The 16,556-nt window shown below is 40.1% G+C and overlaps 1 protein-coding gene across 3 annotated transcripts in view; it reads right to left on the bottom strand.

Annotated features, from left to right (window-relative positions):
- The window catches only part of SLC2A9 (solute carrier family 2 member 9), a 3,818,728-nt gene that overhangs the window by 1,450,913 nt on the left and 2,351,259 nt on the right, over positions 1 to 16,556 (bottom strand). For all 3 annotated transcript variants that reach the window (XM_044062595.1, XM_044062594.1, XM_044062593.1), the window contains exon 8: positions 13,339 to 13,526. In XM_044062595.1, the coding sequence (XP_043918530.1) occupies positions 13,339 to 13,526 (188 nt within the window). The remainder of the gene's footprint in view (positions 1 to 13,338; positions 13,527 to 16,556) is intronic.

The raw sequence follows: 16,556 nt of genomic DNA, 5'->3' as shown, positions 1-16,556 counted from the left end.
CCTTCTGTTCATAAACCTGGCAATAGTTCACACCCTGAACAAGAGTTCCTCAAAGTCCAGATGAGTTCATTCAATGGTTAGGCTCCTGGTATTGTTGGGTTTGCAAGTCAATTTAAGTTTCTCAAACACACATTTTCTGGGTTGTGAAAATGACATAGCTGAGAGTTTGTCTCATTTCAGTTTGTCAGGTTTCAGCAGTTGCCCAGGGTATGGGCTGATTGGTACATTACTCTGGAAGTGTGGTTGATTGGATTAAGGTAGCTGAATCCTTAGTGTCAAATTATTGAGTCATGAATACAAAAAGAGCATATTCATCATCAATTCAAACCTTCAAAGTCTTTTATGAGTCTTTCCCAAGACGTCAAAGAAAGTGGGGTTCACCATTGTTCACCCAATTCCTACTACACAGATATTACAAGGGTGATGCTCCTAACACAGTCAGGATTCATTTAGCAGCTTTAGGGTGGTTAAGCCTCTTTCTTTGTTTTACGGATTATTCAGGCCACTGGATATTATACAGGATGATTAAAAGATGGAGGAATGTTAAAGGGACCTCTAAGGATAACAGAAAGCCAATTGGTCGACGTGTACTGTCCATTATTATTAGAGGCTTATTTATTTCAGCCATGTATCTATTAATTTAGCAAGTGGAAAGCTTGGTTCATAGGTTCAGAGGTTCATAGGTGTGTACTAGACTAATGGCCTTGAAGCCTTTACAAGCCTAGCCCATAGGATTACCCATGCATCATGCCACCCGACATTAGTTCCCAGTGCCTCTGTTGAGTAGAGCCACTGAGTAATCCCTGGGGTAATTTTCTATTTCCCATCCACTCATCAAGATTTCTCTTGAAGAGGCCAGTGAGGTACTCTGTTTGACATGCATGGGAAGTCTATTCCATAGCATGGGCAGTCTCTGGGTTGTGAACCTGTCCCTCCAGCATGTTCTATTGATTGTGCTAATGAGGTTGAGGTTTCTGGAGTGTGCGGTGTGGAGGGATTGGGATTTCTTTAGATGTAGCATTTCTAACAGAGCTGGGTCGGACATGGCTTTGTAAGTCAAGCAGAGATTGCCTCTAAGTAGGTGATATGAGACAGAGAATATTTTGAGTTTTTTGAGTCTGTCCATATAGGACAAGTGTTTAAGACCTGTGATCCTCTTTGTGAGGTACTTTTGCAGCCTCTCCAGTTGTTGCAGGTGTCTAGTGAGGTACATGCTAAATATGGCATTGTATTCGATGATTGGCCAAATGAGGGAAGAGTAGAGGGAGACAATGACCTCTTTCTTCCTGGATGCAAAACCCTTGGTAATGAGATGTGTCACATAGAAGGACTTTCTGACCGCAGTGGCAATGTGGTGGTCAAAAGAGAGGTTGCTGTCAACCTGTGTTCCCAGATCTCTTATAACACCTTCTGTGTTCAGAGGACTACCATCGATGTGATAATTCATGGGAACCGAGTTTTTCCCAAAGGGGATAATGACACATTTTTTGTCACTGAGCATAAGGCCACGCTTCTGACACCAGTTCACTTGTCTTTGTTCAAGGGCTTTTCACAACAATGAATTGTTGAATTCCTTGTGTTGGGATGATGTGGTCATTCATAATAACATCCTACAGATTTGGCTGGGTAAGTCTAAGACTGATCAAGTGGTGATGGGGCACCAGGTACACTTAGATACAGCCAGACCCCTGGTAGTCTGCACCGTCCACTGGCTCAGTATGTTTAGCAGGTTAGTTCCCAAAGCAGACAAGACAGAGTTAGGTTTTAAGTCATGGTCCTGCATGCCCATCAGTTTGTTTCATGTCAATTTTGCCTTGGTTAAAGCTCTTACCTGCCAATGTAGAAATTCATAATAGCACTCATGTCATTCCTGTAGGACTGACCACACATCCGATTTAGCAGTGGAATGCCACTCTGCCAATGTGCTGAAAAGAACAAGGAGGTGGGTTTCTGAGGCATTTTTATCTTATGTAAGGCATTAACACCATGAATTTCTATTACAAGAAAGGAGGCTATCTGGATTTTGGGCCTCTCCTTCATCAGTACAGCAGCCTTACAACCTCTGTCTTAGTCAGCTGGTCATGTTGGTATACTGACAAAATTTGCAGATGACTGCAAATTAGGAGCTGTCGTTGCATCTCACACTGATACAAATGTTCTCAAGGAGGGGCTGACTGACACAGACAAATAACTAGTGTCAGAGCCATGGACTAAACCTAAATGCCAAGAAATGCATAATAGTATCCTTTGGGAAGTCATCCATCCCTGGTAACTATCATATTGACAACACACCCCTTTGATCATCACGTGTCTACAGTGGTGCGAAAATCATTCTATGTTGCTCAACTTATAAATTTATTTATTTAACATTTATTTGCCAGGATAGTCCTGCCCATTTTTAGAGAAGTCTTGGGGAGAAAAACTCCATATATTTACAGAGAGAAGAAAAATTTACAAAAGAGACCTTACAGAGTAGTAGCATACAGATTGTAAATTTTACAGCCATAAGTATACAATAAGAGGATATTCCCTCTTTTGGTTGAAAATACAAGTGCACAAAATATACAATGAGAGTAGATAAGCACCTGGTGGAGCATTGCAAGATATTTCACAACTGAATAAGAGTATATAAATGTTTAAGTTTACATATATACATTTTTAAGCAAATATACATTTAAGAGTGTATACACACATGTATAAATATATATATATATACATATATATATATATATATATACATATATATATATATAATTAATTATATAAATAAAGGTATGGCATCTAAGTCCAAGGAAGTCATTGTTCCACTGTATTCGGCATTCATCAGAGTACAATGCACCTTTGGTATGTACCTAACCAGGCATATCCAACAACTGGTATGTCTACAGAGGTTCCTCACTAAAAACATACAGGGTGTAAGTAATATGTCCTATGCAGACCACCTCAAGGCCCTATCCCTGTATTCTGTCTCCTACAGACTTTTGAGAGGAGATCTATGCCTGGCATACAGGGCATTGTCAGACTCCATTCTAATTGACCTCCTGCATATCCACAAAACAAACAGTACCAGAATTACCCATTCTAAAGACTTAAACCTTGCCTGTGATACAAATAGGACCTGCTGGAGAGATTGGTATGTATCCTAGAGAATACCCCGTCTATGGAACAGGTTCCCCTTCCATATGAAGCCGAGGTGCTCCCTAACACAATTCAAGTACAACTTGGACAATTGGATGGAAAACCAGAAATTCATCCCTGGTTTGGCAACTATGTCTCTAATTCAAACAGGTAACCTGTAAATGGATCATCTCCCAGGCCCAAACGTACACTTATCAAGGGTATCAGAACTTGTTAGAGATTTGGGATGCATGGCTAGGCTTAAAAAGGCCCTTGTGGTCATTAGCTTAGTAAACACCTATGAACCTATGAACTTGAACGTAATCATTGATCAGTTCAGCGTTTTGGTTTTCCAGTGCTTTCCTGGTTTCATTTTTGGGAGGTATAGCACCTAATAGCTCCCTATCAAAGCTTACCTTGGGTTGTATGTTCATAGGATGATACTAGGCTATTGGCCTGGAGGCCCTTATAAACCTAGCCAAGAATTTCATCCATGTTCCCTCAAAGTTAGCACCTGTTTCCCCTGTCCAGCAGAGACACAGGTGGGATCCCAGGGGTATATTTTCTGTTTCCCATCCAGTTGTCCAGGTTCCTCTTAAAGAGGGCTAGAGAGGTACTCTGCTTGACATGGAGAGGGAGAATATTCCACAGATGGGGGATTCTTTGGGACATAAATCTATTCCATCAACAAGTTCTATTAATGTCACAGACCAGGTTACGCAGTTGCAATGTGGGTTGCATGAGTGGAGTTTGTCTTACGGATATGCAGCAACTCCATCAAGACTGGGTCTGAAATGGCCTTGTATGCCAGGCACAGGTCTCCTCTGAGCAGTCTGTATGAGACTGAGTAGCGGGACAGGGCTTTTAGACTATCTGTATATGATAGGTCTTTGAGACCCTGGATTTTCCTTGTCAGGAACCTCTGTGGTGTCTCCAACTGCTGCATGTGCTTGACATGGTAAATGCCAAAGGGGGCATTGGCTCGATAATGGGTCTGATAAGTGAGGAGTACAGGGATGTTATGACCTCCTTGTTCCTGGATGAAATATCCTTATTTATGAGGTGGGCCATGTAGAAAACCTTCCTTACAATGGAGGCAACATGGTGGTCAAAAGTCAGGTTGCTATCAACCTGGGTGCCCAAGTCCCTCACGACTGATTGCATGCTCAGTACATTGTTATTAATGTGATAATTAGTGGGGAGGACATTTTCTCCAAAGGGGATAATGATGCATTTCTTCGCATTCAGTTTGAGGCCATGCTTCTGGCACCAGTCATTACTTTGGGTAAGGCCTTCTTGGAGGATGTTCACATCACTAGGGGAATTTAAGACAGCACCCAGCCTGCAGTCATCTGCAGACTTGGTCAGCCACAGACCACCGGTTTTGGCTTGCACCTCAGAAAAGTATATCCCAAACAGTAGAGGCCCCAAGACCGATCCCTGGGGTACACTGCTCATTACGGGTCTACTACTAGAGGTGGCTTCCCTTACTTTAGTGATTGATTTAGGAGGAAGCAACTTAGTTGTAGTACCAAAGAGGATTTTGTTGGTGAGAGTTTGTCTGACCTTCAGAAATGCTGTATACTGTACCTTCAAATGATTTTGTTTTGGTCTCTGATCATACCTAGAATTCATTGTATTAGAGCCAAGAAGGAGGCAGCTATTGAAATCTCCATTCATTTTATAAACTATAAGTGGCTCGTGCATCCAACCAAGTCAGATTCTAGGTGATAGGTATAAAGACTTTGACAAACCAGATAAATACTTTTATGACTCTGATGGAGCATCTGAACAATCTAGCCTTTGACCTGTTTAATGTAAACATTACTGTAGCAGTTAAGAATTACTTCAGCACTGTATCTTCCCAGGAAGTTTAGTGCATTGCACAGTTAAGGCTGATGGAGGCTGCTGAAGGGGGGAAATGGCATTGTTATGCCACCTGGTGGATGCCTTGCATCATTACCCCCCCATTTTCTTTTCCCAATGGCTGCTCTTCAACAGCTCCCTTATGTGGCAGTGTGTTGTACAGGTCTAAGCCCTGGACAAGGCAAGTGATGTTGGGGATGAACATCTACCCTAGGTTAATTGCTCAACAGCTCTGAGGCAGCTTGTGGTATGCACCTGGACTCTTCAATATTGAGCATAAAAATGCTTGGTTATGCCAAGTGGCTTAAGGTGAGAATTTACACTGTGTTTGTTTTGGGTACACAGTTAATTTCATTGTATTAACAATAACATCTAGTTGTTGGTTAATAAATGGTTGCAATGCTAGTGCTGATGTGGTTATTTCTCAGCTTAGAAGACAACAGAGGCTTACCCGTAAGCCCATTGTCTGCAAACTGATCAGGGGTGGTCAAAATACCTAAGGCTATTTAAGATGAGTGCTGCAAGTCATTTTTTACTTTGTCGACAGCAGCTCACAGTATCCCCATCCACCCACCCCCATTTTTCATTTAGTTTCCCGGGAAAGGATGTCTTCTGGCTTAACCCCCCCTTACTTTCCCCACTGGTTCCTTTTCAATAGTCCCCTCATGTGGGCCGTGTGTTGTACAAGTTTAAGCCCTGATCAAGGCAAGTGATGATGGGGATGAGCGTCTACTCCTTAGTTTATTGTGCAACAAGTCTGAGGAAGCTTGTGGGTCGCATCCAGACCATTTGATATTGAGCCAAAATGGGCTTGGTTACACCAAATGGCTTAAGGTGAAAATTTACACTGTGTTTGTTGTGGTACAAAGTTAATTTGATCATACTATAAGTAACTTTTAGTTGTGGATTAATAAATGATCAGAGTGCTAGTGTTGGTGTGGTTATTTTTCAGCTTAGACGACAATATTAGTTAGCATGAGAAGACAAGAGGGATGAATTTTTGGGATATGCCTTTATAGATCTGTTAATTGGGTCTATATTAAATATTCGAATGCTTAAACGTTTGAATCACCAAAGATCAAACTTTAATGACCGAACTCTCAATTGTTCGAATATTTAAAAAAAATTATAAAAAAACAAAATCTTAAGTGCTTAAACAGGGGGTAAACCCCCTGCACCCCCCAAGTGGGAGGCAAGCCCCCCACATCCCCCACTACTTAAATATACCAACTCTGAGATCACACTTCAGTGCACTACAGTGCGGAAACAGAAAATTTCCATTTCCTACACTGTATCGCAGTCTCTGAGTTGGTATATTTAAGTAGCAGGGTGTGGGGGTGCAGGGGGGCTTGCCCCCCTGCTTACACCCTTTACTTTTTCTTTTGTTTGTTTTATTTTATTTTTTTAATTTTTTAAAATATTCGAACATTTGAACGTTCGATCACTAAAGTTCGATCTTTAGTGATTCGAACATTTAAGCATTCGAAAATTTAATATAGACCCTGTTAATTTAGGAGAAAATGTTGGTAAAATAAGATGCAGTCCAAAAAAAAACAACTTTAAAATTTTCAGGAATAAATGTACTGACTGAGCTGTTTCTTATCACAGTGATGCACAGCCTGCCTAAACTGCAGCTCTAGTTTGTAAACCCCAGGCCAGCAGCTCACACTTCCTGCACAGTACTGTTTCAGAGTTACAGAAAAAAAAAAGGATTCATATCTGACTTATTCTAACTGGACTATAAGTAAAATAAAAACAAAACTAGACAAAAATCTAAAGGTCTTCTAGTTAATTAGTTTCTGTCAGTTCAGGGTAATCTAAGTGCAATCCATCAGGGCTTCCTGTTGCAACTGCAAACAAGCTGTAATATGAATTTTGTCGATGCAAAAAACAAGCTCCAATTTCAGAATCTGATTAGCAAATTACAAAATTAACTGTTACAGTTTTATAGTATTCTGAAGGGGGCAAGCCAGTTGTGCCCATCTATTTGGGGGACTGCTCCCACTACACCGTGACTATAAATACACTTAGGAAATCTTTGTACTTCAAAGTAGGTACAATACACATTCACTGTAACAGACTCATCATCCCAAGGTCATAAATATGATCCTCAGAAATACAAAGGAGGTCCATTATAGGGCAAATAATGCTAGAGGTTCGGAAATAAATCTAGTTTCTCCCTAATTATATTTTAATTGTATTAGTGTATCACACTCCTGTAAACAGACTAATAAAAACAGATTCCTCTGTCTTCCCTCCCTCACACGATGTGTGTTATTTTGCCAATATGTTTCATAGTTTCATAGTAGTGTACTAGGCTATCTGCCATGCCACCCCATACTATATAGTTGCGCCTCTCTAGTAGTGACACATGTGGGACCCCATTATTTAGTAAACTATACCTCTGTCTAGTAGTGACACTGAGGTGACTATATCTCCCATCCATGTTTTCTTGAACAGTGCCAATGAAGGGCTCTGTCTCACATGAACTGGGATTTTGTTCCAGAGTATGGGTAACCTCTGTGTTATGAATCTATCCCTCCAGCATGTCCTATTCATATTTGTGCAGAGGTTGAAATCTTTAGCTCGTGTGGTTCTGGTGGATTTGGATTTTTGAGATGGAGCATGTCCATCAATTCCTGGTTGGACATCTGAATAGAGCTGGAGTTTCTTTAATCTAGCTGGATAAGGCACATGTTTGAGACCTATGATCCTCTTGGTGAGGTACTTCTGGGGTCTTTCCAGTTGTTGCATGTGGGTGAGATACATCCCAAATGGAGCATTATATTCAATCATGGGCCTGACAAAGGTACAATGACCTTCTTTGATCTGGATGAGAATCCCTTCATGATGAGATGGGCAAGGTAGAATGTCTTTCTGACCACAGGTCTCTGATTACTTCTTCCGTATTCAGTGGGTTGATAATTTGTGGGTACTTTGTTTTTCCCAAAGGGGATGACTATACATTTTTGGCGTTAAGTTTGAAGCCATGATTCAGTTGTCCGTTTCAGTGAGACCTTTCTGTAGGATGTGTGTGTCAGCAGGTGAATCAACTATGGCACCCAGTTTGCAGTCATCTGCAAACTTTGACAGCCATAATCCTTCCATATTTGCTTTCACATCTGAGAAGTAAATGCCGAATAGGAGTGGACCAAAGACTGAGCCCTGTGGGACACCACTTGTGACTGGTTTTGAGTCTGACATAGCTCCAGCAATTTTAACCTTATGGGTTCTGTTTTTTAGCCAGTTTGCTACCCATCTTGTGACATATGGATTTACATTTAGGCTGCTGAGCTTGTCAATGATGCCAGAGTGTGGTATCGTGTCAGGCCTTAGCCAAGTCCAAGTAGGCAGTGTGGACAGCCTTGCCCTCATCGATGGCACTAGTGACTGTCTCGAAGAAGTCAACCAGGTTTAAGAGGCAGGATCTGCCTTTTACAAAACCGAACTGTGTGGGATCAAGGGTCTGCAGATCCCCAATGTTTATGAGTTCCATGATGATTCTTTCCATAGCCTTACAGACCAGGCTGGTCAAACTTATGCCACTGTTGCTGTGCGCCAGTGTTCAGGTACATATCCTGTAGTGAGGCTAAAATTGAATAGAGTTCTTAGGGGCGGGTTTAGTTCATCTTGAAGTTCACCATAGATGCTGTGTTTTTGCCTTGTTGAGTGCTGATTTCACCTGTATGTCTGTGATGACAGGTAGGTTACATTCAGCAGGGATAATTACTTCATCTTTAGGGGTGAGGGAGGGAGAAATTTGCACTGAACCTATCTGCCAGTGATTGTCTTTGGTATCTTGTCCTGCAGTAGCTTTTGTTGTACAGTTTGTTTATAGCTTCTTGGAGATGTCCGTAGACCGTAGAAGCTTTTGTGAAGGATTCAGCATTTTGGGATGTGGTTTCCATTAACCAGTAGGGCTAAGGATATCATTTCTGACTTGAGGGGTTTATATCCGGTGCGAGCATTTGGACCCATGTTTGTGATAATCAGGTCAAGTATATTATCTCTCCTTGTAGGAGAAGTGACCAGTTGCTCCATAGCATTTGGGAGTTCTATAACATGCATACCAGTTGTATAGTTTTTTGCCTATGAGTAGTAAACTATGGTTTCTGATGCTTCATGGGTAGCCACCAATGAGAGGTGTAGGTGTCCTTTATGAAAATGGACCTGGAGTACTCTCAGGAGCTTGAACCAGCATCTTGAGATTTAGACTTCTGGCGTTGAGCAGCATTACCTAATTTTTTCCATTTGTCTTTGTACTGAGGTATCATTCTTGGTGAGCGCGGGATGCTGCTCAGGGTCAGGGTCATACCAGTCTGGGCTACATACATCGGGAGAGCTCCTCAATGTCTCTTTTCATGGACCTGAGTGCATGTGTAATGTGGGCGGATCCTAGCCCTGATAGGCAGCTCACCTTACCCTCTCCTTTATTCAGCCTGGTAAGTGGAACGTCGGTGTGTCTGACTATAGAGTCACCTATTACTAATGTCTCTGGCATAGTATTTTTGCTAGGGGCTGTGATTGTGTGGGTATGTGTTGTAGGTGTTGCGCTTGTGGGGTGTATTTCTGGGTGTCTGCTTTGGAGGCCTCTTGTTTTTTTGGTAAGTTTTTAAAGAGCCCTCCAGTATGTCTTTGTGTTCTTATGTGGTTCAGCCTCCAGTCTGGCTATATAGTTGCATCTCACAAGTATATGTGTTAGTATAACCAGCTGAACAAGAGAGGATGCTGGTGGTCTACCACTCGACAAGTGGGTATTCACAGGGGTAGTGGATGCCTGTAGTGCTTTAGGGTAGAGATATACAACTAAATAGACTGAGTAGAGCTTTCTAGGGAAAAATTGAAAGCAGACTTGGCGGAGCTAAGTTTAAATAAACCTGTATAACTAACTGGCTGCTTAGGCTAAACTAAAAAAAAAAAAAAAAAAACCTGAGCCGGATTTTTACACAGGAAACTTACAAAGCCAGGGACAGATAGGCTGCTCAAGGCTCCCCCTCCCCACTGGTGTGCTCTCAAAACTCTCTTCTATCCAAGGCAAATGCCCAACACAACAACTACACACAGCAGAACAGCAAAGCCTGTATACTGAAACAAGGAGTATTTTTTTGTTTTTTTTTTTTTTTGAAAGCACACAGAAATGCAACAGGCAAAAACAAAAAAACACAGCTTACACAGCACAGCTTGGCTTAGCCAATCAGCAATTAAATTATTTTTAGGAAAGCACACAGAAATGCAGTTGTTAACAGTACAGTAAATTTACAGACACAGCACACACAGTTTAGTGAGCAGCCTCAACAATTAATTAAAAAAAACAGTATTATTACCAAAATGCTACTTTTAAGTGCAGATACTTTAGAATTCAGCAGATAGACACAAAAACAGTTATATCTTATAAAAAGCCAAAAAACTTAAATCAGGGAAGAGGTGGTCGCTCTTTTCTCTTCTCTGCCAGGACCTCCCTCTGCACTCACGTATGATTTACAGCTCAAGTGCTGAGGTCACTTCCCCAGGGACAGATAGGCTGCTCAGGGCTCCCACTCCCACTGGTGAGCTCAGAAACTTCCTTCTATCCAAGTAAGGCAATGGCCAACACAGAGCAAAGGCGGAAAACAAGGAGTATTTTTTTGTTTTTGTTTTTTAGGAAAGCACAAGAAATGCAGTTAGGCAAACAGTAAATCGATTTACACAGGCTAGCACACAAATGCTACTTTTAAGTGCAGATACTTTAGAATTCAGCAGATAGACACAAAACAGTTATATCTTATTAAATGAAAGCCAGAGAGGACAATGCAGATAAAAGCCAAAAATACTTAAATCAGGCAGTTCTCTGTTGCCAGGACCCCTCTGCAGACCCACGGAGCTCTGCTTGGGTATATAGCAAAGAGCTAGAAATGGTCCAAGGCAACCAATGATTTACAGCTCAAGTGCTGAGGTCACTTCCCCAGGGACAGATAGGCTGCTCAAGGCTCCCCACTCCCACTGGTGCGCTCAGAAACTTCCTTCTATCCAAGTAAGGCAATGGCCAACACAGGCACTACACACAGCCCAGAATACAGCAAAGCCTGTATACTGGTCTTAACTAGTCGAGAGCAAGGGCGAAAAAAAAGGTTTTTTTTTTTTTTTTGTTTTTTAGGAAAGCACACAGAAATGCAGTTAGGCAAACAGTAAAAGCGATTTACACAGGCTAGCACACTTTAGTGAGCAGCCACAGCAATTAAATTAGCAAAAAACAGTATTATTCAATGCTACTTTTAAGTGCAGATACTTTAGAATTCAGCAGATAGACACAAACACAGTTATATCTTATTAAATGAAAGCCAGAGAGGACAATGCAGATAAAAAAAGCCAAAAATACTTAAATCAGGAAAGTGGTCGCTTCTTTCAGTTCTCTGTTGCCAGGACCCTCTGCAGGACCACGTGGAGCTCTGCTTGGGTATATAGCCAAAAAAAAAGAGGCAGCATTTTTTTTTATAGGAACTTGAAAAGAGCTAGAAATGGTCCAAGGCAACCAATGATTTACAGCTCAAGTGCTGAGGTCACTTCCCCAGGGACAGATAGGCTGCTCAAGGCTCCCCCCTCCCACTGGTGAGCTCAGAAACTTCCTTCCTATCCAAGTAAGGCAATGGCCAACACAGGACACACACAGCAGAGAATAGCAAAAAGCTGTATACTGGTCTTAACTAAAGTCGAAGCAAAGCGGGAAAACAAGAATTTTTTTTTTTTTTTTTTTTTTTTTTTAACACAGAAATGCAGTTAGGCAAACAGTAAAATCGATTTACACAGGCTAGCACACTTTAGTGAGCAGCCTCAGCAATTAAATTAGCAAAAAAACAGTATTATTAAATGCTACTTTTAAGTGCAGATACTTTAGAATTCAGCAGATAGACACAAAAACAGTTATATCTTATTAAATGAAAGCCAGAGAGGACAATGCAGATAAAAAAAGCCAAAAAATACTTAAATCGGGAAAGTGGTCGCTTCTTTCAGTTCTCTGTTGCCAGGACCCCTCTGCAGGACCACGTGGAGCTCTGCTTGGGTATATACTTGGTTTTATACTTTGAATTATCTGTCTGTTTTCTGATGATACCTCTCTAATGTCACTGATTTTCAAGGATATTTCTGATTTTAGCTCATTATTTTGTTCTTACTGTCCCATAATCTGTGACACTTTGAAAGAAAGATGGTAGATTATAATAAAAAATAATGGCATTCATTATAGTTACAAACTTCATTTACTTCAGAAAATGTGTGTTAAGTTATGTGCTTTTATATTGTCATTTTTCAAAATCAGTGTGGTGCTAATGGAATTTGAATCAGACATCCTTGAATATTTTTGGTAGATATCTCTCAGCTGTCCAGATTATCACCTCATGTTTACGGTCTTTTCCTCATAAAAGTTGTGATCTGCTGGCAGCTCACAGTGGATTGAAGTTTCTATATAATGACATACATTTCAGTTTCAGACTTCATATCCTTCAGAAAATGCATGCTAACATAAATCGGGTTCCTATCACATAGTCGAACTTCTACAAGTTCAAACACCATATGGTTGAGACCATAAATCCGAACTTGTGCAAGTTAGAGTGTTTAAATTGAAATCTCTGTAAGGGGAGGCTTCCGTTCATTTCAATGTGATGCGATCTTGGAGTTGGTATATCTGAGTAGCAGGGGGTGTGGCAGAGCACAGCCCCCCCATGTGGGGGGTGCAGGGGGGCATGCCCCCTGCTTACAACAGTTCATTTTGTTTTTAATTTAAATTTTTTTTTTATCGCTAGTCGAAGTTTTGCAACTTCGAATGGAATGGTTCGAACATTCCATGTTCAAAGTTATAAAACTTCAACTATGTGATATAGACCCCATAAATCTTGTTATTCTAGCAACTTTCTAAGTTCATAAAACCAATATTTAAAATCTGTCCCTATTTTCAGGCCTGTGTTCTCCCCCCAAAAATTATTTTGGGCTTTGTCGAGATTTCTTCCACTAAGAGGTTGAGAGGTATGTTTTGATATTGTCTCCAATTTTGGTGCTGAGAGATTGACAGCTGCATTACTAGCAATCAGAATCTTCAAAACCATTATTAAGATTCTGTCATAATTAACTTTAAGAGAATATATTTGGGTCCACTAGATGATTCCATGATGTAGCTGTTAGCAGGTTGCATGATATACTCAAGGAAGGTAAGACTGTAAAAAATCTCCACCAGTATGAATAATATGGAAGCTAATTTATGATACTGCTAATTCAAATGCAACTGATTTTATCACAAATGATGACTATTGAATGACTACAAATCTATGAAACAGGCATTCAATACAATCTCAGCAATTCATTCACACTGAAAGAAAAGATACTTACAGCATTCAGCCCACAGAGCTGGTAACAGGCCATTATAATAATTACAGTGATTAACTGCCAGCGAGCAGTGCGGTTTCTCAGTAAGTCCAACACCGAGGTAATTTGAATATTTGTCTGTGCCTTCTTTTCCTCTTGGACCTCTTTTATTTCTTCAGACACATCTCCTTTTCCAAGAAAAATCTGGTATGCTAAATAAGTAAGCAATTGTAAAGTAGTAAGAAACAGTTTAAACATCTTGAAAGAATGTAAAGTTTTAAAGTATGTAACCAAACCAAACCTTTGTAAAAACCTGGATATATCAGCATTTTCATACTTCACAGAGCTTGCAGCATTTTTACACAAGAAAAGTTTATTTTATAAAAATGTTTTTCGTAAAGTCATATGTACATACCACAAAAAAATGTGTGCTAGAAATCAAACCAGGTAATATTTAATACAGATATGCATAAATTCAGATTTATTCAGGATGGAAACTGTCCTTAAGAACTGCAAAGTACTTCAGCAAAAAGGGCATTGCTGACTCTCAACTTGAAAAGTTGCACTCTGTTAGCTATTCAGCAGGATTAGGTGCAAGTATACTGAAGATAAAGACCCTTATATTAAGAGATATAAAGTTTAACTGATGAGAGCTTTAAAATCCTTTGGCATCTCACTTTATAGAGCAGTAATAGTTATATGCAGAAGGACAGCTAGCTAAATTTGCACTGGTGCCATTTGTCTGATCTGGCGTCCCGTCATGAAAAAAAAAAAAGCAGAAGCTACAGTTTATACCACACATGGAGCAATACAGTGCTTCAGTCTGACCACATATGCAATACAGGCATTTAGCAGGTATGCACTGATGAGCACTCAGGATTGACCAATCAAATCCCCTAACCCTTTGCACCAGGGATAGCTGCTCCCTCCACTCTACCCTAGCTACGCTACTGGTAATATGAGTGTAGGATGTCCTGCAGCAGGACAGTCCCACTATGACATCAGTAGATGAGCTGAGATTCCGATACTGCAAATAAGTACAATTCATGGAAAACAGAGATGGCACAAAAGCATCTAGGTTGACAGAGGAGTAAAATCTGAGGTATCTAACTAAGAGTAAATTAGATATAACTGACAATATTGTCCTTCTCTTATTATATCGTGTATTAGTATAAACAGCTGTGGAATACAAAAAATCATTCTTTTTGTCATTTATCAGGAGCATAAATCAACTCTATATAATATGAATGGTGTGAATTGTGTTGCATGCATGTTTTGTCTGTGCAAACAATGCTCACATGCAATTATGGTATTTTCTATGCTTGCCATGCAAGTGAAAACGTGTTGAAGTTTCTGAATTTCTCAGAGTGATCTGACGGGAGTGGTGTGTAGTGAATGTTATGAAAATTTGGAATTATCATGTATTTCTCCCAAATTTAGAGTCGAAATGTTAAAAGTTCGATGTTACTTAGCACAGCATCCTACATGTGGATATAGTGTGGAATGTTAAAATGTGAGGTGGTACACCTGCTTTGAATGAACGCAATTTTCACAGCAGATATAGATTCAGGCGAAAAGTTGTTAAAATGTATCCTTACATTGGACTACAGCATGCAATTCTAGAAAGGACAAGAGCAAGACATTTAGAAAGTAGAAATTATTTTGCTGGAAATTATATAAACAGAGTCATCATTAGGTATAAGGTTTAAGTTGAGAGAGACACAGCTTCTAAGCATACATTAGGAGACAGAAGCTAAAGGAAAGGTATAATCTAAGCACAGCAATTCATCAATGAAAACTGGAAATGGTACATGGAAATGAGTACATGGTATGGTGCAGTGGTGCAACAGTAGCAGTGTCGCCTCACAGCAAGAGGTTCTCCATTTTGATTTTCGGCTGGAGTCCCTTCTGTGCAGGGTCTGCATGTCCTCCATGGATTCATGTGTGTTTTCTACGGGTACTTTGGTTTCCTCCCATGTTACAAAGACATGTGTCTAGAGCATTTCTCCCTGGGTCTCCACTGAAAATTGGCTTTGTTCCAATTTGGACTTTCCCAGTAAACAAATGTTAAATAAAATAAATAAATACATTTATAGAGAAAATTCAGAGTGGTAGAGAGAAACAGACATATGTGTCAAGTGGGCAAGAGATGAAACAAGACTGATTCAATTAGTAATATTTCAAAGAGTTGCATCTCGGGGGCCCAAACATCATTGCTAGGGGTATTCAAGGATGTCTCAGAAAAACAGAAGCTTAGATGAGTAAAGCAGAATCGTTGAGGGTAAAGGTGGCTAAACAGTAGCTAGCTGGAAATCTGAGGAATTTGATAGACCCTCAAGTTTTCTCTGCTAGCAGCTTTATATGTGTGTATTTTTATACGCAGGTGCCACTAGCTAAAATGTTCTATGCAATGTGCACATACCATAGAACCATCTCACAGGCTGAAATACAAGGAAAAGTGCAAAGTGCAGTCAGTTCAAGAGACACTGAGTATAAAGAGCAATGTGGCCATCCAGATTGCTAATGTATTTTCTACTGATTATACTAATATTATAGAAAATAGATATAGAAGCAATAGATGATGCCTGGTCTTCCATAATCTAGAAAAGGTGTAATCCACAAAGAACAAACTGCAAACCAAGATAGTTCAAAAGTATGGACACAGTACACCTGGAGCCACAATCTGTGAAAAAGTTGCTTTAATATTGAAATGCTGATAAAAACAAGTAAAAGATAAGAACGTCTGTCTTCTTAATGAAAACATCTTCAGATAAAACCATGTTTAAAAAATCGAGTTCATACATACACCAATCTAGGTCACATGAATGCCAAGCCCCCAGTGATGTCATGCTTCCTTTGGGAGGATTTAAAGAGGATTTTAGAAGACTTAAAGGGCCATGCAGGTAGAAAACTGATATGAATTACAAACAGATTTAAGTTAGTTTATACATGTGCTTCTGATTTTTTACATACTAATAATTTACTGGCAACATATTGCAGCCATCACCTTTCTAAAGATTTCAGTTTTAAAATACAGGTGATGGATATTTGGTCATTCAAACCAAACCAGTTCACGGCATTAAGTTTCAATTGCCAGAGAAGTTCAAGTTTTTCCAGATTGCATGTCCATGGGCCCTATCTATCTGGCAGGACAAATTGTTGTAAAATGAAAAATTTAAAGGTGTGGTCAGGGAATTCCATGGTATGTTTGGGAAGAGCATTGGTATCTTTTTCAGTTCTAA

Source organism: Protopterus annectens, chromosome 2.part1 (assembly GCF_019279795.1).
Source record: "Protopterus annectens isolate FY-2018-M chromosome 2.part1, PAN1.0, whole genome shotgun sequence".
In the NCBI taxonomy this organism is placed as follows: Eukaryota; Metazoa; Chordata; order Ceratodontiformes; family Protopteridae; genus Protopterus; species Protopterus annectens.
This window is presented reverse-complemented; position numbering and strand designations above follow the sequence as displayed.